This window comes from Prionailurus viverrinus, chromosome B2 (genome assembly GCF_022837055.1).
Source record: "Prionailurus viverrinus isolate Anna chromosome B2, UM_Priviv_1.0, whole genome shotgun sequence".
Lineage (NCBI taxonomy): Eukaryota > Metazoa > Chordata > Mammalia > Carnivora > Felidae > Prionailurus > Prionailurus viverrinus.
In genome coordinates, this window is record NC_062565.1 from 100,240,914 (window position 1) to 100,266,943 (window position 26,030).

Sequence of the window (26,030 nt, forward strand, 5' to 3'; positions counted from 1 at the left end):
CGCGGTGAACTGCACAGGATCAAAACCACCACGCCATCCCAGCAGTGGCCACCGCCCCCGCCGAACCCCGCCAACCCTAAGGATCCACCCATGTTCTCTGCTAACCAGTTTAACGCAGCGCGGCGCACCCTTTCCCCACTCCGTTCCCGTTCTCCCCACCCATTCTGCATTCGACCCCAAGCTCTCAGTCGCCAGCCGGACAACACAGCGCCGTCTCCCGCCCAAGGGACAGCGCGAACCCAAACCGCAGCGCGGCGGGTAGCTCTCCGCGCTCCCGGCAGGCGGGCCGCCAGCCAGCCGCAACTCGGCGGCTGCTGATTGACAGGCGGGAACACCTATGAGCCTCAGGGGCGGGACGCTGCGTCACTTCCTAGCCTTTCGGGGGAGACGGCATATATAAATGCGGAGCTCACGCAGCGCCCTCGCTTCCACAGTATGGCCGGCGACATTAGCTAGCGCTCGCTCTACTCTCTCTAACGGGGAAACAGCGGACTACAAGAGACTGAACTGTATCTGCCTCTATTTCCAACAGACTCACGTTCAACTTTCGCTCACAAAAAAAAAAAAAAGCCGGGAAAATTTTATTAATCCTTTTTTAAAAAAAAGTTAATATAAAATTATAGCAAAAAAAAAAAAAAAAGGAACCTGAACTTTAGTAACACAGCTGGAACAATCCGCAGCGGCGGCGGCAGCGGCGGGAGAAGAGATTTAATTTAGTTGATTTTCTGTGGTTGTTGGTTGTTCGCTAGTCTCACGGTGATGGAAGCTGCACATTTTTTCGAAGGGACCGAGAAGCTGCTGGAGGTTTGGTTCTCCAGGCAGCAACCCGACGCAAACCAAGGATCTGGGGATCTTCGCACCATCCCAAGGTGGGTGCTGGGGGCTGTCGCTGCCTGGAAGGCACCAGCCACGGGCTGGGGTCGGGGGCCCCGGGTTCCCGCAGCCTTCAGGTGGGGGTGGGTCCGCGGGCCGGGCTCGTTTCGGCTGCCGTGGAGGGGGGGGCTCGGTGCTGGGGGGAGCGGCCGCGTCCACGCGTGGCCCGAGCCGACTTCTCCCGCCGCCGCTGCCGGACCGGGCGCTGCCCGGGGGGAGGGGGAGGAGGCCGGCGCTCCGCGTGCTCAGGTAACGTCCCCCGCGCAGCGTGCGGGGCGGCGGGCGGCGCCACTCGGTGTGGTTTGTGGGCCCGCGCCGTCCGACTTTCCCCTCCGGAGTTGGCGGTCGGGACCCCGGGTGGGGGCGCCTTGGGGCCGCGCGGGCTGCCTCCCGGCAGGTGTGGCTCAGAGAGCTTAGTCAGGCGCTACTTCGGGCGTTCCCCTCTCGGGGAGCGGGGAGGGAGGGAGTGGGTTTGAAGCCGGGCTCGTTCTCTCAGCGTGCTTCGGGAGGTGGGGGCTCTCCCGGTCTCGGACTGAGGGTCTGGCGCGCAGGCCTCCCGCCCGCGGTCGGCGCTGGCAGCATGTGGCGCCCGGGCGGCGGGGATTGGGCGGGAGCAGTGGTGTCGCAGTGGCTGGGCCCCACCGCCGCCCTAACGTGCTCTGCACCAAAATGCTTTTCGGGGCGGCCCCGGAGCCCACCGAGGCTGGCCCCGGAGACTCTTGACCTTGGCTTTGTAACCTGTTACCGCGTCGGCGGGTTCCGGGCGAGGTGTGGGGTGGAGAAAGGTTTGTCTAAATTTACGGGCTAGAGGCCCGTCCGAGCCAGGACATAATACCTTTAATGCCTAAGCCTGCAAAGGAATCTGGGGCCCCAGCCTCCCACCCCCGGCAGTCACGCGAGAGCGCTGGGCTGATCGCGCAGAAAAGAAGAGGTCTTCTCGTGGTCTTGGGAAAGCAGAGAGCAAATGGAAGTACAGGCGGCGGCGAAGGTGCCTGGGCCTTTCCCGTGGCGCTCACACCGCTAGGCACCCCTTGCCTTTCCGCGCACAAGTGCGGCGAGTGTGACGGTGCGGCGGAGGAACCGGCGCGGCTGCCTCGTTGAGGCGACGACCAATGAGCTCCTGGGCCCGACCGAGAGCCTGGCCCCAGGGTGTGGGCCAATGGGCGTTTCAGGAATGTAGGCTGCGCTCGCTGCAGTCCCTGACAAAAAGCAACTGGAGAAGGGAATCCAGGCGGACACGTGCTGCCGGGACTTTTAAGGCAGTGGGTCTGTCTTGAAGGATCCTCTTGCTAAAAGCGTCGTGTTAGCTAGAATGTGACAGGTCTCATTTTTCAAGCTTTGTTCGACACTTAAAATGTCTAACGTAGACCTTCACTATGTGCCAGGTTCAGCTTTAATCACTGTATTATAGGAGGCAGTTACTTACAAATACTGGGAAGCTTAGTATTTCCTCCATTTCACAAAGGGGGAAACTCCCTGGTGGTGATATGCGTCTGGTGAAACAATTGTGATCAGATAATCTAGAAAATCGTGTCATTGAAGAACTAATGAATAAGTCTCTCATAAGGTGGTTAACAAATGGTTTTGCTCTGACTCTTTAAATGTTCTGAAGCTTTATTTGTAAGCACACATTCTTAATAAAGGGAAGAGGGCTTTTCTTCCTTCCAAGTTCTTAGGCAGAAATGCCAGAATTTAAGCTTGGGCTTTTTTGCTTAAGTTCCCTGAGTCAAGGAGGAGGGTGAAAGGGTTATAAAAGGGCAGTTTGCTTTCTGTAAGAACCACGGTTCCTTTGTACTTTGGTCAGCAGAAATTGTTTTGCTCCCTCAGTGTGGCTCTTAAAATGATGGCAAAAGTTAAACCTTCAAGGACAGAATATTGTTTTGTTCGTGATTTGGTGCGGTAATTTTATAGACCTTTAACATTCGTTAAATCACTATCTTGAGAGATTATACCACACTTAAGCTGTTGTAGATAGAGCAAGTAAGAACTGGAAAATCTGTTTAACTGAGAGGTCTTTTGGCAACCTTGGTAGGAACTTTCTCTGTGACCTGTCAATCAAGCATAAATAAACTGCCTCTGGAATATCTAAATTTGAATTCAGCATTTAATAACTAGCTGTTTGATGTCTCTTCATCTCTAAAATGAAGACAGTACTGGTACCTACCTTCATGGAGTAGTTGTGAGGATTAAGTGGGTTACTTTAGGTACACTACTTTAAAAACTGACACATAGTAACCACTCTAAGTTATTATCTTTGGGGGTTTTTTGTTGGGGGGGTTGGGGTTTTGGGTTTTTTTGCTTTATAAAGGCCATTTTTTTTCCTTTTCCCTCTTTTCAAGCAAACAAGGTTGTAGAAGAAAATATGTCAGATGGTAGTCTAAAAGACTACATATTAAAGGGTGTCCTAGCAATTTGATGTATTTTGACTCCAGTAGAGGAGATAGTGTCATTGGGGAGTTTTAGATTGCACCATTATAATACATTCTACGAAGTATTTTATCTTTGTAGCCTTATTTTTATTTAATGATAAAATTTTATTTAGTGATAAAAATGTTGAAGGCAGAAAGACCTTATCTCCACTGTCAGTCATCCATTAAAATGCAGACAGACATTTTGTGTAGTGTTTTGTGTCAACATACCACAATTTTTTCATTCTGTTAATGATCTTAACTTAGCAGGTTTGCATCCTATTTAAGATATCTTTACTCACTAAAGGTTAATGAAGATGTTCTTTTTTCCTCCTAAACTTTGTTTTGCTTTTTGTATTTAGATCTGCATTTCCATCTGGAATTGATTTTTATTTTTAATATAGTATGAGGGAATACAATGCACTTGAAGCAAAATTGGCTCATCTTTCCAAGCTTTAACTCCCAAGTTCATCTAGAACTGTTCTGTTAAACATTTCCTACTCTCCTGTAGGCCATTTAGTAGAATTCACCTTAAGTATAATCTGAACAAAGTATGTGATATGGAGAATCTTTTTACTAACTTCTCAAAGGAGACATGGAGCACACTATACAGTTTATGGTTTTGTTATTTTAAGTAGGAAAATCCTGTCTGGACTGGGTTAAAGAATGCTGGTTAACAATATGGACATTTTTAAGAAGATCATTTTCTTTTTAATGTTTATTGTTTATTTTCGAGGGAGAGACAGCATGAGCAGGGGAGGGTGAGAGAGAGAGGGAGACACAGAATCTGAAGCAGGCTCCAAGCTCTGAGCTGTCAGCACAGAGGCCAACATGAGGCTCGAGCTGACAAACCGCGAGTTCATGACCTGAGCTGAAGTTGGACATTTAACCCACTGGGGCACCTGGTTGGCTCAGTCAGTTGGGCGTCTTCAGCTTAGGTCATGATCTCGCGGTTTGTGGGTTTGAGGCCTGCATCAGGCTCTGTGCTGGCAGCTCAGAGCCTGGAGCCTGCTTCGGATTGTGTCTCCCTCTCTCTCTGTCCCTCCCCCTCTCTCTCTCTGTCCCTCCCCCTGCTCATGCTCTGCCTCTCTCTTTCAAAAATAAATATTTTTTTTAAAAAGCAGTGTTGCATATCAATAAAGGAATAGATGATGTGTTCTAAAACTGGCTTATTTCACACATTATATTATAGGAAATGGCTGCTATGGGGAGGAAGTCTGTTGGAAAATTAGAAATTTTGAGGAGAGGAAAGGTTTTTTTCTTTTGAATTCATAGCCCTGAGCTATTATTCTTAGTAATGAAGTGGGTTCAGATGGGAAATTGTAGTGGAGGCGAAGAGAATAAAAATTATGGGAAGGTTAGAGGTGTATTATTTGCAGTTAATGTGAAACTATAAAAACTACAATCTAGGGGCGCCTGGGTGGCGCAGTCGGTTAAGCGTCCGACTTCAGCCAGGTCACGATCTCGCGATCCGTGAGTTCGAGCCCCGCGTCGGCCTCTGGGCTGATGGCTCAGAGCCTGGAGCCTGTTTCTGATTCTGTGTCTCTGCATTCTCTCTCTGCCCCTCGCCCGTTCATGCTCTGTCTCTCTCTGTCCCAAAAATAAAATAAAAACGTTGAAAAAAAAATTAAAAAAAAAAAACAAACTACAATCTATGGTGGTCATGTTGGAAACAACATTAGGACAAAGTGGGATGTTCTGCCATTTCTCTCCTTCAAATTTTGTAAGCTACAATTTAAATCACTATCCGTATAATTACTGCTACATTCAGTTGATTACTTTCAACAGGTGCACTTTAAAAAGGGGGGCTTGGAGATAGCAGTTTAAACTTTTTCAAAACTTTGAGAAAGGTAACAAGAGAAGCTTACTTCAATAGGAAGCTTTTCTACTTCAAACCTTTTTATACTAAAAGGTTTCTTGGGTAGGGGTTGTAAATTCCTTCAATGTAAAATTACTGATTCTGCAATAGTGTGCAATGATGTGGTCAAGTAAGGCAGGAGTTCTAGGAAAGTTAATTTTGAGGTATGACTTAGAATCCTTGCAACCAGCCCTCATCCTTTACAAAAAATTAAATTGTAGTTTATAGTGTCTGATCTGCATCTTAGTAGGATCCAACTCTGGGTGACATGAGTGATAAAACTGCTCTGAAGGGTTTCTTCCACCTGCGAGCAGCATTCTGTTCCTTCAGACATTTACTTTGTAAAATTGAGATTAAGAAACATCTAACACGTGGAGCACTTGGGTGGCTCTGTCGGTTAAAGTGTCCGACTCTTGATTTCAACTCAGGTCATGATTTCATGCTTTGTGGGATCGAGCCCATGTCAGGCTCTGCTGCACTGCTAGCATGGAGCCTACTTGGGATTCATTCTCTCTCTCTCTCTCTCTCTCTCTCTCTCTCTCTCTCTCTCTGCTCTTCCCGTTTGAGCTCTCTTTCTCAAAGTAAATAAATTAAAAAAAATTTTTTTAAGCATCTAACATTAAATTTACCATTTTAACCATTTTTTTGTAATTTTCTTTTTTTGAGAGAGAGTGAGGGGGGGTGCAGAGAGAGTGGAATAGAGGATCCCAAGTGGGCTCTGCTCTCAGCCCAGAGTCTGCTTCACATCTTCTCTCCCTGTCTCCCTGCGCCTTCCCTGCTCCTGCTATCTCAAAAATAAACATTTAAAAATACTTTTATAATTTTAATTTTTTTTAATTTTTACTTATTTTTTTAAAATTTACATCCAAGTTAGCATATGGTGCAACAATGGTTTCAGTAGATCCTTTAATGCCCCTTACCCGTGTATCCCATCCCCCCTTCCACAACCCCCATTAGCAACCCTGTTTGTTCTCCATATGTAAGAGTCTCATGTTTTTGTTCCCTTCCCTTTATGTTCATATGTTTTGTATCTTGAGTCCTCATATGATGTTGGTCTTTCTCCGACTGATTTCGCTTAGCATGATACCCTCTAGTTCCATCCACGTAGTTGCAAATGGCAAGATTTCATTCTTTTTGATTGCCAAGTAATACTCCATTGTATGTGTATGTGTGTTTGTGTGTGTATACCACATCCTCATCCATCCTTTGGTGGACCTTTGGGCTCCTTCCATACTTCGGCTATTGCTGATAGTGCTGCTGTAAACATTGGGGTGCATGTGCCCCTTCGAAACAGCATACCTGTATTCCTTGGATAAATACCTAGTAGTGCCATTGCTGGATCGTAGGGTAGTTCCATTTTTAGTTTTTTGAGGAACCTCCATACTGGTTTCCAGAGTGACTGCACCAGCTTGCATTCCCACCAGCAATGCAAAAGAGATCCTCTTTCTCTGCATCCTTGCCAACATCTGTTGTTGCCTGAGTTGTTAATGTTAGCCATTCTGACAGGTGTGAGGTGGTATCTCATTGTGGTTTTGATTTGTCTTTCCCTGATGATGAAGGATGCTGAGCATTTTTTCATGTGTCAGTTGGCCATCGGGATGTCTTTGGAGAAGTGTCTATTCATGTCTTTTACCCATTTCTTCACTGGATTATGTTTTTTGGGTGTTAAGTTTTTATAGATTTTAGATACTAACCCTTTGATGTCTATGTTGTTTGTAAATATCTTCTCCCATTCCGTCGGTTGCTTTTAGTTTTGCTGATTGTTTCCTTTGCTGTGCAGAAGAAGCTTTTTGTTTTGATGTGGTCCCAATAGTTGCTTTGGTTTCCCTTGTTTCTGGAGACATATTGAGTGAGAAGTTGGCTGCGGCCAAGATCAAAGAGTTTTTTGCCTGCTTTCTCCTCTAGGATTTTGATGGCTTCCTGTCTTACATTTAGGTCTTTCATCCATTTTGAGTTTATTTTTGTGTATGGTGTAAGAAAGTGGTCCAAGTTCATTTTTCTGCATGTCACTGTCCAGTTTTCCCAGCACTACTTGCTGAAGAGACTGTCTGTTGGATATTCTTTCCTGTTTTGTCAAAGATTAGTTGGTCATACGTTTGTGGATCCATTTCTGCGTTCTGTATTCTGTTCCATTGATGTGAGTGTCTGTTCTTGTGCTAGTACTGTACTGTCTTGATGATTACAGCTTTGTAATACAGCTTGAAGTCCGGAACATTTAAAGATATTTTTAAATGATGTGTACACCCAACATGGGACTTGAACTCCACCCTGAGTTCAAGGGTTGCACACTCCACCAACTGAGCCAGCCAAGTGCTGCATTGGGTTATTTATTTTTGTTCTTGTGGAAGTTCCTTATATATTCTGAATGTTTACCTTTTATCACCTATTTGATTTGCAAATATTTTTTCTGATTCTGTATTGTGTTTTCACTCTTTTGAATGCTTTCCTGTGATGTGCAAAAGTTAAGTTTGATACAGTCCCATTTGTCTTTTTTTGCCTTTGTTGTCTGTGCTTTTTGGTTCATATCTAAGAAAGCACTGACAGATCCAGTCTACTGAAGCGTTTCCCCATGTCTTCTAGGACTTTTGTAGCTTTAGGTCTTAATTTTTGTCTTTAATCTATCTTAAATTAATTTTTGTAGATGGTCTTAGGAAGGATCCAACTTTATTATTTTGTGTAAACACCCAGTTTTCCTAGCACCATCAGATGACTCCCCCCCCCCAACCCCCAATTTGTAGTCTTGGCACCTTTGTTGAAGGTCATCTGAGGCATTTACTTACTATATTTAAAAGTATGGTCAGTTGTCCATTTTTGGGGTCTTGTTGAATCAGATAACAAGTCGTTTTAGTTGTTTCTTTTCCCTTGTAAACACTCCAGCTTGTTCTGTTTTCATTAAATCACAGACTCTTTAAGAAAACTAAATATAGGGGTGCCTGGGTGTCTCCGTTGGTTGCATGACTCTTGATTTAGGCTCAGGTTATGGTATCACGGTTAGTGAGATGAAGTCCCGCTTATGGTCACTATCAGCACTGAGCCTGCTTGGGATTCTGTCTCTCTCTCCCTGTCCCTCTGTCCCTCCCTGCACATAAGTGCACTCTCTCTTTCTCTCTCAATAAATAAACTTTTGGGGTGCCTGGGTGGCTCAGTCAGTTGAGCGTCCGACTTCGGCTCAGGTCATGATCTCACAGCTCGTGAGTTCAAGCCCCGCATCAGGCTCTGTGCTGACAGCTCAGAGCCTGGAGCCTGCTTCCGATTCTGTGTCTCCCTCTCTCTCTGCCCCTAACCTACTTGTGTTCTGTCTCTGTCTCTCTCAAAAATAAATAAACATTTAAAAAACTTTTAAAAAATAAATAAGGTTTTTTTAAAAAAAACTTTATTTTTAACATTTTATTTATTTTTGAGGGACAGACCAAGCACGAGCAGGGGAAAGGCAGAGAGAGAGGGTGACTCAGAAACCGAAGCAAGTGACTCAAATCCGAGCTGTCAGCACAGAGCTGGACTCTGGGCTCAAACTCATGAACTGTGAGCTCATGACTTGAGCTGAATTTGGATGTTTAACTGACTGAGCCCCCCTGGCGTCCCTAAAAAAAAAAAAAAATTAAATATAAAATATAAAATTTTGCTTTTCTGGCATAGTGATCTAAGATTATTCGATCCATGTACTGTTATTAGTAAAGAGTATCCTATTTTGGGGTGATACATGATCTGGTTGTCTGGGATCCAATAAAGCTTTATTTACAAAAGGAGGCTTGGGGCGCCTGGGTGGCTCAGTTGGTTGAGTGCCCGACTTTGGCTCAAGTCATGGTCTCATGGTTGTTGAGTTTGAGCCTTAGGTTGGTGTTGGTTTTTCACCTTTCTTTTCATATACATGTATTGACATTTTTGGTTTTAGTTCTCTCACATCTTGCCCCTTGATTTATTCATTCTTTGAAAGCCTGTGGGCTATTCTAAGATTGTCTTTTTGGTTGATAACCCATCCAGTTGTTTTAACAAGTGTTGTGGGTTTTTTTTTTTTATGTTTTTTTTTGAGAGAGAGCATGAGCGAGGAAGGGGCAGAGAGAAAAGGAGACACAGAATCCGAAGCAGGCTTCAGGCTCTGAGTTGTCAGTACAGAGCTCGATGTGGGGCTCAAACCCACAAACCATGAGATCATGACCTGAGCTGAAGTTGGACGCTTAACCAACTGAACCACCCAGGCACCCCAAAGTGTTTTTTTGTAATGTTGATTTATTTTGAGAGAGCACCTGTGCATGAGTGGGGAGGGGGCAGACAGAGAGAAGGAGAGAGAATCCCAAGCAGGCTCTGCCCTGATAGCACAGAGTCTGATATAGGCTCGAACACACGAACCAGGAGATCATGACCTGAGCCAAAACCAAGAGTCTAGATGCCCAGCCAACTGAGCCACCCAGGCACCCCTAAAGTTTTTTAAAGCAATTGTGTTCTCTCATACTGTGACTTTGAAAAAATACTAGATGGTTTCTATTAGATGAGGAAGAGCTTGGTTGCAAAAATTATTAACTAATGAGTGAGTGCAAGAGCATCCTGGTGTCCCTCAAGGTGGAATAAGCACACTGTCTAGCGTTTACTAAAAACTTTGGACAGAATGCATGGATCAGCTGAGGATTCTGGAAAGTAAATGTTAGCAGGTGAATTGGAGAAGGAAACCATAACTCAAAATAGCACTGAGACAGCTATGATTTCCTGTTTTTTATTTCCTTTGGTTATCTCTTGGGGTGGTCTGAAAAGCTGCCAGAAGCTGGTAACTGCACACTAGGTGCAGACAAAAAGAGCTCCGAAAGAGGGCCAACCTGGTCCAAGAGAGTGGGGGAAAATCTTTTTTGTTTTTGTATTGCTTTGCTTTGTGTGTGTGTGTTTTGGCCAGAAGAACTGTGGTCCCAAAAGTAAAGAGCATCATGGATATATCCCTGTTGATATTTTTTCTTTTCATTTCCCTGTTTGGCTAGAGAGGGACAGATAGCCAAGGCAGAGCGGAGAGAACCAAGAATTGGGCCCTCACCCTGAACCAGAAATTGTCAGCAAGATTATGGGGAGGAGAAAGGTGAAGAAAGTGATCCCATAAAGATTTATATGAATACCACTGAGCTGCTCCTGTATGGATTTGATCACAATTTATCAAAGGCTTTGAAAAGTGATAGGTCACCTCCCAGTCCCAGTCTGGCCACTGGGTGACAAGCAGGGCAGATCTGAATACCATGGCAGGGGCTTTCATAACTGAACAGAAATCATAACATATAACCCATAGAAGTTGGGTAAAAACTTGAAGACTGAACTTAACCATTTCAATTGCCTGCTAAAAGAATTTTTTTAAATTACTTTTTTAATGTTTGTTTATTTTTGAGAGTAAGAGAGGGAGACACAGAGTGTGAGCAAGGGAGAGGCAAAGAGAGGGAGACAATCCTAAGCAGGCTTTAGGCTCCAAGCTGTCAGCACAGACAGAACCCAACATGGGGCTCAAACTCCCAAGCCGTGAGATCATGACCTGAGCTGAAGTCAGATGCTTAACTGAACCACTCAGTTACCCCTAAAACAATTTTTAAAAATCAGCATGCTCCGTAGGATTTAAACAAGATTTAAAATTATATAACATGATCAAAATGCTAAGGATGCAATCATAAATTAATAACAAATCACCAGGAAATTCTCAGCATCCATCAAAGGAAAAAGACTGCAACTTCAAGGTGATGCAGATCAAGATTTACAAACAGCTATCATAACCATTCCATAAGAAGTAAGAGCGGATTTTTTTTTTTTTTTTTTTTTTTTTTTTTTGGTATGTGAGAGAGACAATCTGAGGGGGGTAGGGGCAGAGAGAGAGGGAGACACAGAATCCAAAGCAGGCTCCAGGCTCTGTGCTGTGAGCACAGAGCCTGATGTGGGGCCTGAGCCCAGGAACCATGAGACCATGACCTTAGCTGAAGTCAGCCATTCAACCAGCTGAACCACCCAGGTGCCCCTTGAAGTAAGAATGAATACTCTTAAAAGGAAAGACGAAGTCTTAGAGAAATAAAAGAAAAAATTTAAAAATACAGCAGGAAAGGGGCACCTTGGTGGCACAGTAGGTTGAGCATCTGACTTTAGCTCAGGTCATGATCTCGCAGTTTGAGTTCGGGCCCCACATTGAGCTCACTGATGTTAGTGCAGAACCTCCTTTGGGTCCACTGTCCCCACCTCTCCCCTGTTTGTACTCTCAAAAAAAAAAAAAAAAACAAAACAGGAAAATAACTACTGGAATAAAAAGTTTATTGGGTGGGCTTTAGTAGAATGGAGATGACAGAAGATTGACTGAACTTGAAGATAGATCACTAGGAGTTACCCAAGTTGAACAACACAGAAAAGATTGGAAGAAATGTCCCAAAGGTCTCTCAGGTTCTGTTCAGACCAAAAAGTTTAATATGTTTGCATCAGCCGATGACCCAGAAAGAGAAGGGTGTGTTGCAGGAAAAAACCTGAAAACAGAACTATGTTCATTATAATGAGTAGATTCTACAACTAAATTATTTGGCCGTGAAATGAGTAAGTTTCATTTATGTAGATTAAAATAAGATGGCATTTCAAGTGGAATGATCTAGTTAACAAGATAAACTTACCTTTTTAATAAGAATTGCCCTCTAAATACCTGAATTATTAGCATGACAAATTTAAACAGTAAAGGATCATGTAACTATTTTAAATTTAAAAATTTTAGGGCTATAGCGGGGGGCCTACCTGGCTCATTTGGTAAAGCATGTGACCTTTCGATCTCAGTCACGGATTCAAGCGCCACGTTGGGCATAGGGATTACTTTTTAAAAATAAATGAAAATTCAAGGCTGTTATTTCTCCAAATGTCCATAAGATCTCATCAGAATAATTACTTATTGCCAAAGTCAACAAATATTTGAGGACCTTCTATGAGCTGGACTAGGCACTGGAGATAAACACAATACAACACAAAGTCCCTAACTACACGGAATGAGTGTACTGGGATTGGCATGAATACCAAAATAGCCACACAAATACTAGGTTTTTTTTTAAACGTTTATTTATTATTGAGAGACCGAGTATGAGCATGGGAGGGGCAGAGAGAGGAGGAGACACAGAATCCGAAGCAGGTTCCAGGCTCTGAGCTGTCAGCACAGAGCCCGATGCGGGGCTCGAACCCACAAACCGCGAGATAATGATCTGAGCCAAAGTCGAACACTTAACCGACTGAGCCACCCTAGGCGCCCCAGCATTCTGAGTTTTAAAACCCTTTGAGGTGCCTGGGTGGCTTAGTCAGTTGAGGGTCCGACTAAGGTCATGATCCCAGTGGGGTTGTCGGATTGAACCCCATGTCGGGCTCTGTGCTGAGTGTGGGACCTGCTTGGATTCTCTCTGCCCCTGCCCCCCACCATTATGTGTGCACGTGCTCTCTTTTTCTCTGTAAAGTAAAAAAACCTTTTAATGACATTTGGTCTGGTGGGAATAGTGAGGTGATTTGAACTAGAAGAAGGGGGCTGAGGACAGGAGTTCTAGGTAGGGTGAAATCCATTCCAGCAGTACTCTCACTCCCACATGGCATGATATGGGCAAATTGAGTTTATGGTGCCTAGGAATGGTTGGTGGAAAAGCCCAGTGTGACTGAAATACTGGGAATGGGGATAGAGCTAGTTACCTGTATATTTTGTCTGTGTGTTTTATTTATTTCAACTGTTCTTCTGATACAGTGTCTTTATATTGCAAATTTTGAGTCAAATGAGAAGGGGAATGCCAGGAGATATGAAGATTAGATAATAGTTTATTCTCTGGGTGTAAAAAAGGATCACTCTGTAATGAGGGGACCTGGAACTGTTGAGGGATAGATTGACTATACTGAAAATAAAGAGTGTAAGCTTATAGTGACTGGGATTCCTAGCCCCTTACCCTGTTTTGCCTTCTAGAAATCTTAATGCTCTTTAGGCAAGAGAATGGAATATTTGGGTAATCTGACTTGCCCAGGAAAGAACTTTAAAAAAAAAATAGTGATAGGGAAGGAGTTCCGCAGTGAAACCACCCAGTCACCGTGCCCTGCATAAAGGCCCACAGTAAATACACCCCATCCGGGTGTGTAGACCTTCTGACTAGCTAAGTCTTAGTACCCTATTCTTGGCCAAGAATCACTCAAAAGAAATGTTGAAAGGAAACAGTTGGGGGAAGATCTAAGGATAAATTAATGCATAGAAAACCAAACCAAATGAAAAAGCAGGACAACTTTTAAATCCAGAGAAAAACAAAGTTATACAAGAAAGAAAAAGTTCATGGAGCACAATTAAGTCTTAACATACTGTTAACACTGCTGTATGATTCATGAAAGTTAAGAGAATAGATCCTAAGAGTTCTCATTGTGGAAATTTTTTTCTTCTTTTGCTTTCTCTTTTTATTGTATCTGAGATGGATGCTAAACTTACTGCAGTAATCATTTCACAATATGTAAATCAAGCCATTATGCTGTAGGCCATAAACTTACATACAACGATATGTATGTCACTTATAAAACTCGGGGTGAGGGAGTCAGCATGGATAGTGAATAAAAACTGAGAAGGGGTGATAGGACTCAGTAGCATAGCCAGTGAGTGTAGAATTCTAATGGGTGAGCTGAATTCTAATGGGAAGTCATTAGGTAAGATCTAAATTAGATAAGCTCTAAAGAGAGACCCCTGTGCTTCAAAATTCGACTTAAAGCTTCTTGTATTTATAGTGTATTAATTATAATTAATATTTATATTAATATTGCATTAACATTATTTACCTTTGTGTTCAGTATTTTGAACACAGTATTTTTTTTTTTTTAAGTTTATTTATTTTTGACAGAGACAGAGTGCTAGCATGAGCTGGGGAGGGCCAGAGAGAGAGGGAGACACAGAATCTGAAGCAGGCTCCAGGCTCTGAGCTGTCAGCACAGAGCCCGACGTGGAGCTCGAACTCACAAACTGAGATCATGACCTGGGCTGAAGTCGGATGCTTAACTGACTGAGCCACCCAGGCGCCCCAGTATTTGAATTCTTATCATAGGTAAATTTTGTATGCATTATGTAATTTAATCTTTATTAGTCATGTGAAGTAGGTCTTATTGCCCACCAGATATTTAAAAAAAAAAAAAGGCCTTGGGACACCTAGGTGGCTCAGTCAGTTGAGCATCTGACTCTTGATCTCAGCTCTAGTCTTGATCTCTGGGTTTTAGGGTCGTAGGTTCGAGCCCAGGCATGAGGCCTACTGGAGAAAAAAAAAAAAAAAGCCTATTTATGGAATACTGGGTTCCAGACACCTGGGTGGCTCAGTTGGTTAAACTGACTTCAGCTCAGGTCAGCTCAGGTCATGATCAGATCAGTTGGTGAGTTTGAGCCCTGCATTGGGCTCTGCGCAGGCAGCTCAGAGGGTGGAGCCTGCTTTAGATTCTGTGTATCCCTCTCTCTGCCCCTTTCCTGCTGATCCTCTTTCTCTGTCAAAAATAAACATTAAAAAAATTTTTTTTTAGAATACAGTGGGTTCTGAAATGCATACATTAGTGAATTTTGAGTCTTAGAAATGGGAAAGCCCAAGCTGTTGCTTGGCTTCCTAAAATAAGAGGATTCAGATGATCAGTTTGTATTGTTCAGAACTGCGTCTTAATTGCAACTTTTTTTCTTTCCTAAATAAAAAATTGTACCATTTTAAAAATTTGAAACAAACTGCAAAAATATGTCCCACTCTAATGTGTATTTAAGTTTTTTCAGATAGGTGTCAGTAGTGTTCAATTTAACTAATTTACCCAACGTATTAATGTAATTACTGCCTTCTCTATTGGTCACATAATTGCCCACTGGGCCAGTAATAATCTCTTCTAAAAATGATGAAACAGGCACAAAATGCTGGTAGGATTGGCACCGTGCTTGATTTTTTTTTTAATTTTTTTTTAATGTTTATTTTTGAGAGAGAGCAAGCGACAGAAGCAGAGACTGAGAATCCTAAGTAGGCTGCTGTTAGCTCAGAGGCAGAGCTCTATGTCATGAACCGTGAGATCATGACCTGAGCAAAATCAAAGGTCAGATGCTCAACCAACTGAGCCACCCAAGGCGTGCCACCTGTTTTTGTGCTGGCTGTATTGTTGAGGATTTCTTTCTTTATTTTTTGTATCTTTTTTTTTTTGTATTATTTATTTTGAGAGAGAGCACAAGCGGGGGAGGGACAGAGAGAAGGAGAGACAGAATCCCAAGCAGGCTAATAATCCGCATCATTAGTGCAGAGCCCCATCGCAGCCCTCGAGATCATGACCTGAGCCAAGATCAGGAGTTCCACATTTAACGACTGTGGCACCCAGCACCCCTGTTGAGAATTTCTTAAAGATTCTTAACTGGATAAGAAAACTAACCATAATATGCTATTTTGGGGGGTATTCAAGAATGATCTGCCAAACATTAAGAGCCTTAAAAACATTTCTAGCCTTGGGGCGCCTGGGTGGGTCAGTCCATTGATCCTTGGTCTTCTGGCTCAGGTTATGATCTCACAGTTCGTGAGTTCAAGCCCCACATGGGCTAGCTGCTGTCAGCCTGTCAGCACAGAGCCTGCTTTAGATCCTCTGCCCACCCCCACCCACCGCCCCCGCCAACTCTCTGCCTCTCCCCTGCTCATCCATGCGTGTGCGCGCTCTCTCTCTCTCTCTCTCAAAAATAAATTTAAAAATACTAAAAAAACATTCCTAGTATGTTTTTTTAACTGGTAATTTTAAGTTTGTCCTGTGGAACTGTTTTATGTATTTCTGTTTATAGTGGGCATGTTAAAGAGGAAGCACTTTAAAACATTTTTTTTAATGTTTATTATTTTTTAGGCGGGGGGAGGGGAAGAGAGAGAGGGAAAAACAGAATCTAAGCAAGTTCCAGGCTCTGAGCTATCAGCACAGAGCCTGATGCGGGGCTTGAACCCACAAGCCATGAGATCATGACCTGAGCTGAAGTTGGACACCTAACCAACCAAGCCACCCGGGCACCCCAAAAAGGAATCACTTCTTAGGTCTCAGATAAATTAAAACTACTTTATTTAGTTATGCCTATTTGACTTCCATTTTGCTGTCTATTACCTGTACTTAACAGACTACTTTGTTGAAATGGACATTTCCTGATCCTATTAAAGAGCTTGTAGTGTTCCCAAAATTGCCAGCAAAAGCCATTTTTCAAGTTTTTTATGCTCTTAGACTTGAGACACCACTAGGTATTATGATCATCAGCTGCCAAATTGATAGAAAATAGTATCTATACACTGAGTACCAGTTTACTTGCTGTCAGGCCTTTAAATCTTTTTACCAGGCTAATCAGTGAAGAAATGGTGCTCTTTAAAATTGTAATTCCAATAGTAAGGTTTAAAAAATCTAAGAATTTGAGGGGCGCCTGGGTGGCTCAGTCAGTTGAGCGTCCAACTTCAGCTCAGGTCATGATCTCGCAGTCTGTGAGTTCAAGTCCCGCGTTGGGCTCTGGGCTGACAGCTCAGAGCCTGGAGCCTGCTTCAGATTCTGTGTCTCCCTCTCTCTCTGCCCCTTCCCTGCTCATGCTCTGTCTTTCTCCGTCTCAAAAATAAATAAAAACTTTAAAAAAAAAACCTTAAAATCTAAGAATTTGATAGACAAAAAACACCTCATTTTAACTTAATTTCTTTACTGGCTTGCTGGTGAAAAGGTAATGATTTTCCTTGGTTTATGGGCCTTTTTAATTTGCTCTGTGCATGGCTTACTCATTTTGTCATTTGTTTTTTCTTAATAAATTGTAAGTAGTGTATAATTTCCAGTTTTCCAGTTTACTCTTTGTTATTGAGTGGATATGTCAATTATAGATAGACTTTAGAAATAAAGCTAAATATTATTCATAAGAGAAGATGGAACAAGAATGTGACAACATAAAAAATCCATTGTGTAAATTGTTAGAACATTCAAGTGTGAGAGTTTTATAATTTTTATTCAAGTAGTCAAGTGCTGTTATGACTTAATCACATTTTTTTGTGTGTTAAATAATAGATCCGAGTGGGACATACTTTTGAAGGATGTGCAATGTTCAATCATAAGTGTGACAAAAACTGACAAGCAGGAAGCTTATGTACTCAGGTAAGTCCTGCAAAAACCAGCTTTTTAGCTACCTGATAACAGTCTGAACCATACATTCATTACATGGAATCGCAAATTGTTCCTCTGGATTTTAGTTCTATAATCATTTTTACTTTGAGAAATATAGTATAAAATAAAGTTTTGTTTGTTTGTTTGTTTAAGTTTATTTACTTATTTTGTGAGGGAGAGAGAGAATCCCAAGCAGGCTCCATGCGTCAGCACAGAGCTCGACCTCATGAACCCTGTGAGATCGTGACCTGAGTTGAAACCAAGAGTCTGGACACTTAAACTGAGCCACATAGGCACCCCTAAAATGTTTGCTTTAGATGTCCCAGTGTGTTCTGAATTTTTACCTAATAGCTCTTCAAGATGGTTGCCATCTTTACCTCCTTGTAGTTAGCAGAAAGTATCTGTAAAAGGTGGTAGAATGGCATTGTCCTTTTACCCTCAGCCCCAGATAGAGAGGCGTTCCTGTTTAGTGTATGCCTCTCACTGTCAGAACTTCGAGCAAAGTGAAAGCATAGCTTCTTCCTGTAAATACAATTGCTATAATAGAAGAAAGCCATTCAACATGTTTATAGGTACAAAGCTAATTTAGTCAATGAAAATACTGATTTCTTATACATGTTATAATGGACCTTGGGGCTACTGGATTAACAAAGTACATAAGGTGTCTGGTTTGTTTTTATCACATGCTTATTATGTGCTAAGAATATAATGGTGAGTAAAAACAAACATTCATTTTCTTCATGGAGCTTATTATCTAGTGAAAGAAATAATGAGATGGTTACAGAAAAATGTGTGAGAGTGGGTAGTACAAGGTGAGACATGAATTCAGTAAATAATATCCTAAGATAGGTGAGGTGAGGAGGAAAGTTTAACAGTAAAAGGGGATTTGTATAATGAGCTAATATGCTTTGTACCTGATTCAAGACCTGTTTGTGGGGTTCTAGAACCTTAAACTCATTTTTGTACACTAGAAAGGGCGGGATACTGTAGTACATTTTATGCTTCCTTGAGATCCTCACATTTTAAATTAATAGCCAAATTTTAGATTGTAAATGATAATCCAATAGTAGATGAATTGTATCTCAGTAATACATAAACGTCATTATAACATTGTGACTTTTTCCAAATGCAGTGAGAGTAGCATGTTTGTCTCCAAGAGACGTTTCATTTTGAAGACATGTGGTACCACCCTCTTGCTGAAAGCACTGGTTCCCCTGTTGAAACTTGCTAGGGATTACAGTGGGTTTGACTCAATTCAAGTAAGTAATCAAACATTTAATCCTTTTTTCTAGACAAATGGTAGGGTTCTGTGATATGCCTAGTAAATAAATTTTGTATACTTCTTAGTTGTGATGGGTAGTCACTGATTTTTTTGAAACTAAATGTATACATGTTCTCAAAAATCATTGTTTCCATGCCTATTTAAAACCTCAGATCCAAAATTACTGCTCTAGAAATAATGTACCTTGTTTCTACCGCTGTTAAGACCCATCATGTATAGATTGGGTATTTTTTAGTTTCTAGAAACTCAGAGATGTGATCTGCATTCTTAATACATTGTTGATACTCTTCTCCAGCTTAAATAAAGTTGGTCTGTATGACAGTAATTCATGGATATTGCTCTGAAACCTTGCTCTGACACCAGGGCCTTCATTTTTGTTTGTTGGCCAGCAACAGATCACCTATCTTTTAAACCTATTAAAGGGAAAACATGTTAAATTTCATTGGAGAAAATATTTATAGATTTGATTTTGTTATGCATATGCAGAAAATAGTTGACTAGGAAAGGTGATAGAATTCTGTGTATGAAGTTATCTGTCTTTTTCAGAGCTTCTTTTATTCTCGTAAGAATTTCATGAAGCCTTCTCACCAAGGGTACCCACACCGGAATTTCCAGGAAGAAATAGAGTTTCTTAATGCAATTTTCCCAAGTAAGTTTAAATAGAATTGAAACTTGTTTCCTTAGAGGTTATATCCTTTCAGAGATCTTTTTATATTTGTGAAAGCATATGTATGCAAGGATATATATTAAGGATAAATATGTCAATAAAGTTAATTACAAATTCTAGAGTGTATATATGCACGGTAAGGTCAGTGTTGACAGGATGGAAGAAGAAAATGAATTGATAACTTGCCAGAAGGAGACATGATCTTTGTCTAGCCAGTTGCTCTAATTTATATCGAATTTAATGGTTATGAAGGCCGTGCTCTCTTCCTTCAGAAAAAGGTATAGTGACTTCATAAACCCATGCTAAGATGCTGTTCCATATAAGAAACTTGGGCTTGGCATTCTATTCAGGAATTGAACTGGCTTAAAAATGATAAACAGTGAGATCAGAGTGTCACTTCAACCAAATTGGCAAGATTTTCTTCCATTTACTAACTTTTTATTTATAGGCCATCCTTTTTGAACTTCAAGGTCAGGGAACTAAAAGTTATCTAATCTAATACCCTTAATACACTTATATCCTAGAAGAGGCTGAAAACCTGGGATGATTTTACTAACTTGGCACAAAACCATTCACAGGCATGATTTAAGATTCCCCCCCTCCTCCCTCACAGACATGATTTGAAAAGAAAGTCCAATTTCTATCCTGTTCTTAATCTAATATGAAACTATACAAGGCTGTATCAGTGCCGAGTATAATTTAGTGTAAATATCTTCCAGTTAATTTACTGTGTTAAATGAGGCTTTGGAACAACAATATGGAAGGAACATAATACATAAATGACTTGTATTTACTTGGGAGTGTATAGAGAAACAGGTGATCAAATTCCATTTCCTTAATGGAGTTTTAGGGGGAGAGGGTGAGCCATACTTTCCTCAGCACTCAGACTAACTCCCTAGCTGAAGTATATCTCTAATGATTTTTTTTTTTTTTTTTTTTTAATGGGATGATGAGATCCTGCCTGCTTGGGAGGGAAGCACTGTCACCCTAGCTATTGGAAGAGTGGAGGCAAAAGTATCCTATGAAATGGAGCTGTTAAATTTATTTTATTCTCCTCCCTTAACAGATGGAGCAGCATATTGTATGGGACGTATGAATTCTGACTGTTGGTATGTTGGACACAGTTTTATGGGTTTTTTTTTGTTGTTGTTTTTTGTTTTTGTCTATATAGGATTTATTTTAAATTGCTATTTGTCATTTTCAGAAACTTTTTTTTTTTTTTTTTTTTTTTTTTTTTTTTTTTTTAATTTTTATATAGGTACTTGTATACTTTGGATTTCCCAGAGACTCGGGTAATCAGTCAGCCAGATCAAACCCTGGAAATTCTGATGAGTGAGCTTGACCCAGCAGTTATGGACCAGTTCTACATGAAAGATGGTGTTACTGCAAAGGATGTCACTCGTGTAAGCATTTTCAGGAATTGTTCTTTAGGACTAAATAATTTTAACTCAAAGTGTATTCTTTTTTTCTTTTTTCTTTTTTCTTTTTTCTTCTTTTAATGTTTATTTTTTATTTTTGAGAGAGACCGCATATGAGCAGGGGAGGGGCAGAGAGAGAGGGAGACACAGAATCTGAAGCAGGCTCCAGTCTCTGACCTGTCAGCACAGAGCCCAGTGTGAGCTGAAACTCACAAACTGAGAGCATGACCTGAGCCAGAGTCGGATGTTTAACCGACTGAGCCACCCAGGCCTATAAGTCTATTTTTCGAATTTGTATGTAATTCAGTCTTTCCTTTCCCAGGAGAGTGGAATTCGTGACCTGATACCAGGTTCTGTCATTGATGCCACACTGTTCAATCCTTGTGGGTATTCGATGAATGGAATGAAATCGGATGTAAGTAATATTTTGCTTAATTGTTAAATATTTAAATGTACCCATTTCATTATTAACATAAAACTGTTTCTCTAAGGGAACTTATTGGACTATTCACATCACTCCAGAACCAGAATTTTCTTATGTTAGCTTTGAAACAAACTTAAGTCAGACCTCCTATGATGACCTGATCAGGAAAGTTGTGGAAGTCTTCAAGCCAGGAAAATTTGTGACCACCCTGTTTGTAAATCAGGTAATTTGTTTTATTACTGACAATAAAATCTTACAGGAAATAAGGATAGTGAATCATGTCATAAAACGTATCCTAAGATGGCATGTAACAGCAGATATCTAGAAGTACTACTGGGTGAGGTTATTAGTAGAAGCGATGCTTTGTTATTGATTAGACTTGGTCCTTGTTTTATATCTAGCCCAATTAATGGGTTCCTTGTCCTGTTTTCCCTGTAGACAGATGGGGAGGTGGGGGGACAACGTAGGACGATGCCCCTCTCCATCCACCCACAGGACAGCTTAAGTATTCAAATGCCACAGTTTCTTTAAGATAGTAGTCTTAAATACTTTCTAAGTGACTGTTGTGTTTGAAAATACTTCTGCAGATTGGAAGCACTAATGGTTGGTTTAAATTCTTTTCCCCAGAGTTCTAAATGTCGCACAGTGCTTTCTTCGCCCCAGAAGATTGAAGGCTTTAAACGTCTTGATTGCCAGAGCGCTATGTTCAATGATTACAATTTTGTTTTTACCAGTTTTGCTAAGAAGCAGCAACAACAGCAGAGTTGATTAATAAAAATGAAGAAAAAACGCAAAAAGAGAACACACATAGAAGGAGGTGGTGGCTGCTTTTTAGATATTGATACCGGGGGCCGTGCTTTCCATAACCACCACCTTGTAGCTGCAGAAAGCCCTAGATGTAATGATAGTGTAATCATTTTGAATTGTATGCATTATTATATCAAGGAGTTAGATATCTTGCATGAATGCTCTCTTCTGTGTTTAGGTATCCTATGCCACTCTTGCTGTGAAATTGAAGTGCATGTAGAAAAAACCTTTTACTATATGAAACTTTACAACACTTGTGAAAACAATTCAATTTGGTTTACGCACAATGTAATATTTCTCCAGGTATCATCCAAAATTCCCCACAGACAAGGCTTTCGTCCTCATTAGGTGTTGGCCTCAGCCTAATCATCTGGGACTGTTCTATTAAATTGCTGCCAGGATTTTACATCCAGTTACCTCCACTTTCTAGAACATATTCTCTACTAATAGTACTGAAACCAATTTCTACTTCATACAGATATTTTTTGCAACAGTGATTAAAGTTTATCTTCCACGAGTCGAGTCCTCTTCAGAAGATGATTGCAGTTACCCATTTTGTGTATTACTATTTTAACATTATTGCTTCCTGTACCTGTACTTCCTTTAATTGATTTCATTCCTTGCCATGGTGTCTTGCCTCCCAACCCCTCCCCCCCCTCAATAAAGCAATATACTGTTACACTGTGGGTTTATACTAATCTTATACCCGGGAGGGGGAAGGGGAATGGACCCTGGGCTTAATTTTATTTAAAGGTCAAAGGAGTTTGTCCTCCTTTTATATTGGCATGGACTCTTTTGGGAGATAGTGACCAAAATAAACAATGGTGATTAGCAAAGAAGACACATAAATTTTACTAGGGTATACTGGCAGAACTGTTCCAGAAACTATGCCATTCTGTATTCCCATTAATGAGATTAGCTTCTCGTGAGTACCATGCCTTTACTAACTTGCTAAGTGGTTGTGTAAAAGAATTTTTATCGCTAAGTTTATTGGCAAGGAAATAGAGATAAAGGTTGTATTGGATTTAGTAAGTCATCTCAGATGATTTACCTTACCTTTTGCTTTTAGCAGCTATCTCCAATAATTTTCATTCACAGTATATCATAAACTTTGGTTCAAAATGGAGTCTGTCTTTGCCATGTTATGACTTAAAGTTCTTTGACTTTGTGTGATGCATTATGATGGTGTTCTGACTTCCTGGTGTTCTTTCACCATGGTTTCATAGGATCAAGTGAAACTTCCCAGACTGAGAACTGTTCAGGATATTCAGACATACAGTGAAGCAGAATGCTATCCATAAGACATAAAATTCCAGACGTCTATGGGAAATGACTAAAAATACAGGCTTTGAGGAGTTGGCATCTTTTAGGTATATTTGCAAATACTGGGATATAAGCAGCTGAGAAAACAGCAAAGTTGACTAAATTTTGTATTCTTGTCCTCAAAGTTTTTTGATTCTTTCTGGATTGTTGCAGTGATGTTTTTTTGTTCCTTCCGTATTTATAAATGAAACACTTTTTTTAGTGTTTCTAAACATAAAATCTACTTGGTTTGAAATCAAGTGGTTGGAACACAAATTTTGACTTTTATTTTAAGCATGTTGATTCAAAGTTTCATTGAAGAAACTTTCAGTCAATGGATCAGTTTGATTCTGTAATTAGCACACAGTACCTAATTAATGTTTTGTACTGTTTTGAGGACCAATGCTCAAAGTGGATTTTGTTCTTGAACAGTGTCCCAGTAGATTTGATGACATTTGTTGGCTTGAGGTCTGATTTTTTTTTTTTCTAATAGATTTAAGATTTCTATCTAATGTTGAAAACTGCACAAATTTGTATGGAATAAAGCCTAGAAGAATTAAAACTGTAGATTGAATAGTAATCAAAATTAATCCTAGTGTGTATGATGGAGGAGGGAAAATTTTGGTGCCATAATTTCTCTCTTCATGGTGTTGGACTTAAATCAGTTGAAATGTATTTCTGTACCACAATTTAAGCTTCAATAAAAGTTTGCTTAATTCATTGTCTAGTGACATTCAAAAAGTTTTTTGTTGATGTATTTTTTAAATAGTATAGACCAAATACTAGCCATCTGCAATTTTTATAATTTGAGGAAATTGGTATTTGGTGGTTATTGTCCAATGTTTGAGTAATCATGAAGACAGAAGATCTTTAAGCTCCTGGGAGAATAAGTAATTTATACTCAGATTTAAACATTTCTTATTAGTGGCCTCATAACTAAAGCTTAAGAGAAATAGCTGGGCTATATATATACCAGGATATCAGAGTAGAAGAGGTAAGTGGTAAGAATAAAAAATTGTGTTTGTGAGTTTGGAGTTAAGTCAGAAGTTTGAAGGTGAAATGTTCCAGGTTTTATAGAATAGGCTCTTAATAGGTGAGGGAGAACAAGCTATAAACTTAACTGGAACAAAGTTATAAGCTTGATCATTTTTGCCATGTAGGTACATGTCTCATGATCACTTATTTGGCAAAATTTCAGTTCTTCAGTCCCTGTCTATAATCTGAAAATTGGAATCTTATAAAAATGTGTATTCAGATCTTTTTCAGAGAAAAGTATATTAGAGAACATTTTCTAAAATGTGAATAGAAAGGGGGTTGATCCTAGTTGTTACATATGTGATGTGTGTAATACCTCCAATACCAGGTTCTTTCACAAGAACAGGTAAGTGAGCAATGATATTCAGACACCTTAAGTTGCAAATATGATATTACACTATGAAAGGTAAAGAACCTTATTTTCATTGTCCTGGCCAGATAACTTGCACCAATTCCTCACTTCCCACCTTCAAACTTGATATTTCCATCCCCCCTTTTATTCGTGTTAAAATGGAAACTGTTCCTTTGGAATCTGTCCCTTCTACCTTGAGAGACCTTGTAACTGAGCTCTCTGCAGGGTTTAGCTAGAACACCGGAAAATAGATGAGATTTGTAATTCAACATTTTAATTGGAGAATTTTCAAATATATAAACAAAAATAGTATATTGAATCTTCATATCCTACCTTAAACAGTACTCAATTCAACTTTGATACATCTATCTGCACATCTTTGTAGGTAAGATTTAGAAGTTGCAATCTGCAGATCTTAACTACAATTCAGGAAAATGGACACTTTACTTAGCTCCCATCCATGTAGGGACAGAAGGTTCACTTAATCCCTATTTAGGCAACTCTACCCCACCCTAAGTTAATCACTTTTCCAAATTTTTTTTTTTTTTTCCACCATAACATAGGGTCCCACCTGCCCCACTCTGGAACTTTATATTAAATATAAGGTGTATACTCCCTACAGTGCTTTCATTTGGTATAAAGTTTTTGACGGGTTGAACCATGTATTCCTTTCTGCCAAGTAGTATCCATTGTATGAATGTACTATGATTTGTTATTCATTCTGTTACACATTGGTTTCCAGTTTTTGGAAAACAAATAAAGCTGCTATGAACATTTGCATACAAGTGTTTTTGTGGCTCCGGGCTGCCTTGTATCGGAGTACTGAACATGTTTTCGTCTTTATTCGCCATTAGTATATTCTCTGAAAATGTTTTTGTACATTTGAATCAGGTTGGCTTTTTATTTTGAATAGAAAGTTTTGCAGATGTTTTCTAGTCTGGTGTTTCTTCGTTTTCCTAATAGTGACTTGATGAAGTTCTTAATCTCAAGTCTTGATTTATCAACTTTCTGAATGGGTCTTTTTCTGTCTCAATAAATCTACATAGCCTCACATTGTGGTGGTGGTGGTATTGTTTTCTTGTGAAACCTTCATAATTTTGGCTTTTACATCTATGATCCACCTCAGATTTCTATGTGTGGTATGAGGTAGGGATTGAAGTTTCTTTTTAACCCATGGGTTGTGCAGTTAACTCTGGCACCATTTGTGCTTTCTTTCACCATTTTAAAACAAAATAATTTGTTTTGGCATCATTTAAGTTGAATTACTTTGGTGGAATTTAAATTATTGGACCAGTTTGTTGGCATGCTTTGACTGTTCCATGGGTTACCTGTATTTCTGTGTAAATACTAAAACTCCTCAATTTATTTTTTTAAGTAAGCTCTGCACCCAAGGTTGGGTTTGAAGTCACAACCCCAAGATGATGAGTCGCATGTTCTACTGACTGAACCAGTCAGGCACCTTCAATTTCTACTTTTAAAAGAGACTGAGATTGAGTAATTAGAATTGGGTA

General features: G+C 40.5%; 1 protein-coding gene across 1 annotated transcript; it reads left to right on the forward strand.

The window, feature by feature from the left end:
- The first annotated feature begins 430 nt into the window (after positions 1 to 430).
- AMD1 (adenosylmethionine decarboxylase 1) lies at positions 431 to 25,299 on the forward strand. Its single transcript, XM_047859707.1, has 9 exons — positions 431 to 869; positions 17,137 to 17,223; positions 18,365 to 18,491; positions 19,061 to 19,163; positions 20,248 to 20,290; positions 20,440 to 20,584; positions 20,922 to 21,014; positions 21,091 to 21,246; positions 21,651 to 25,299. The coding sequence occupies exons 1-9, from the start codon at positions 760 to 762 to the stop codon at positions 21,789 to 21,791; spliced, it is 1,005 nt and encodes a 334-aa protein (XP_047715663.1). The 5' UTR covers positions 431 to 759; the 3' UTR covers positions 21,792 to 25,299.
- Positions 25,300 to 26,030: the final 731 nt, after the last annotated feature.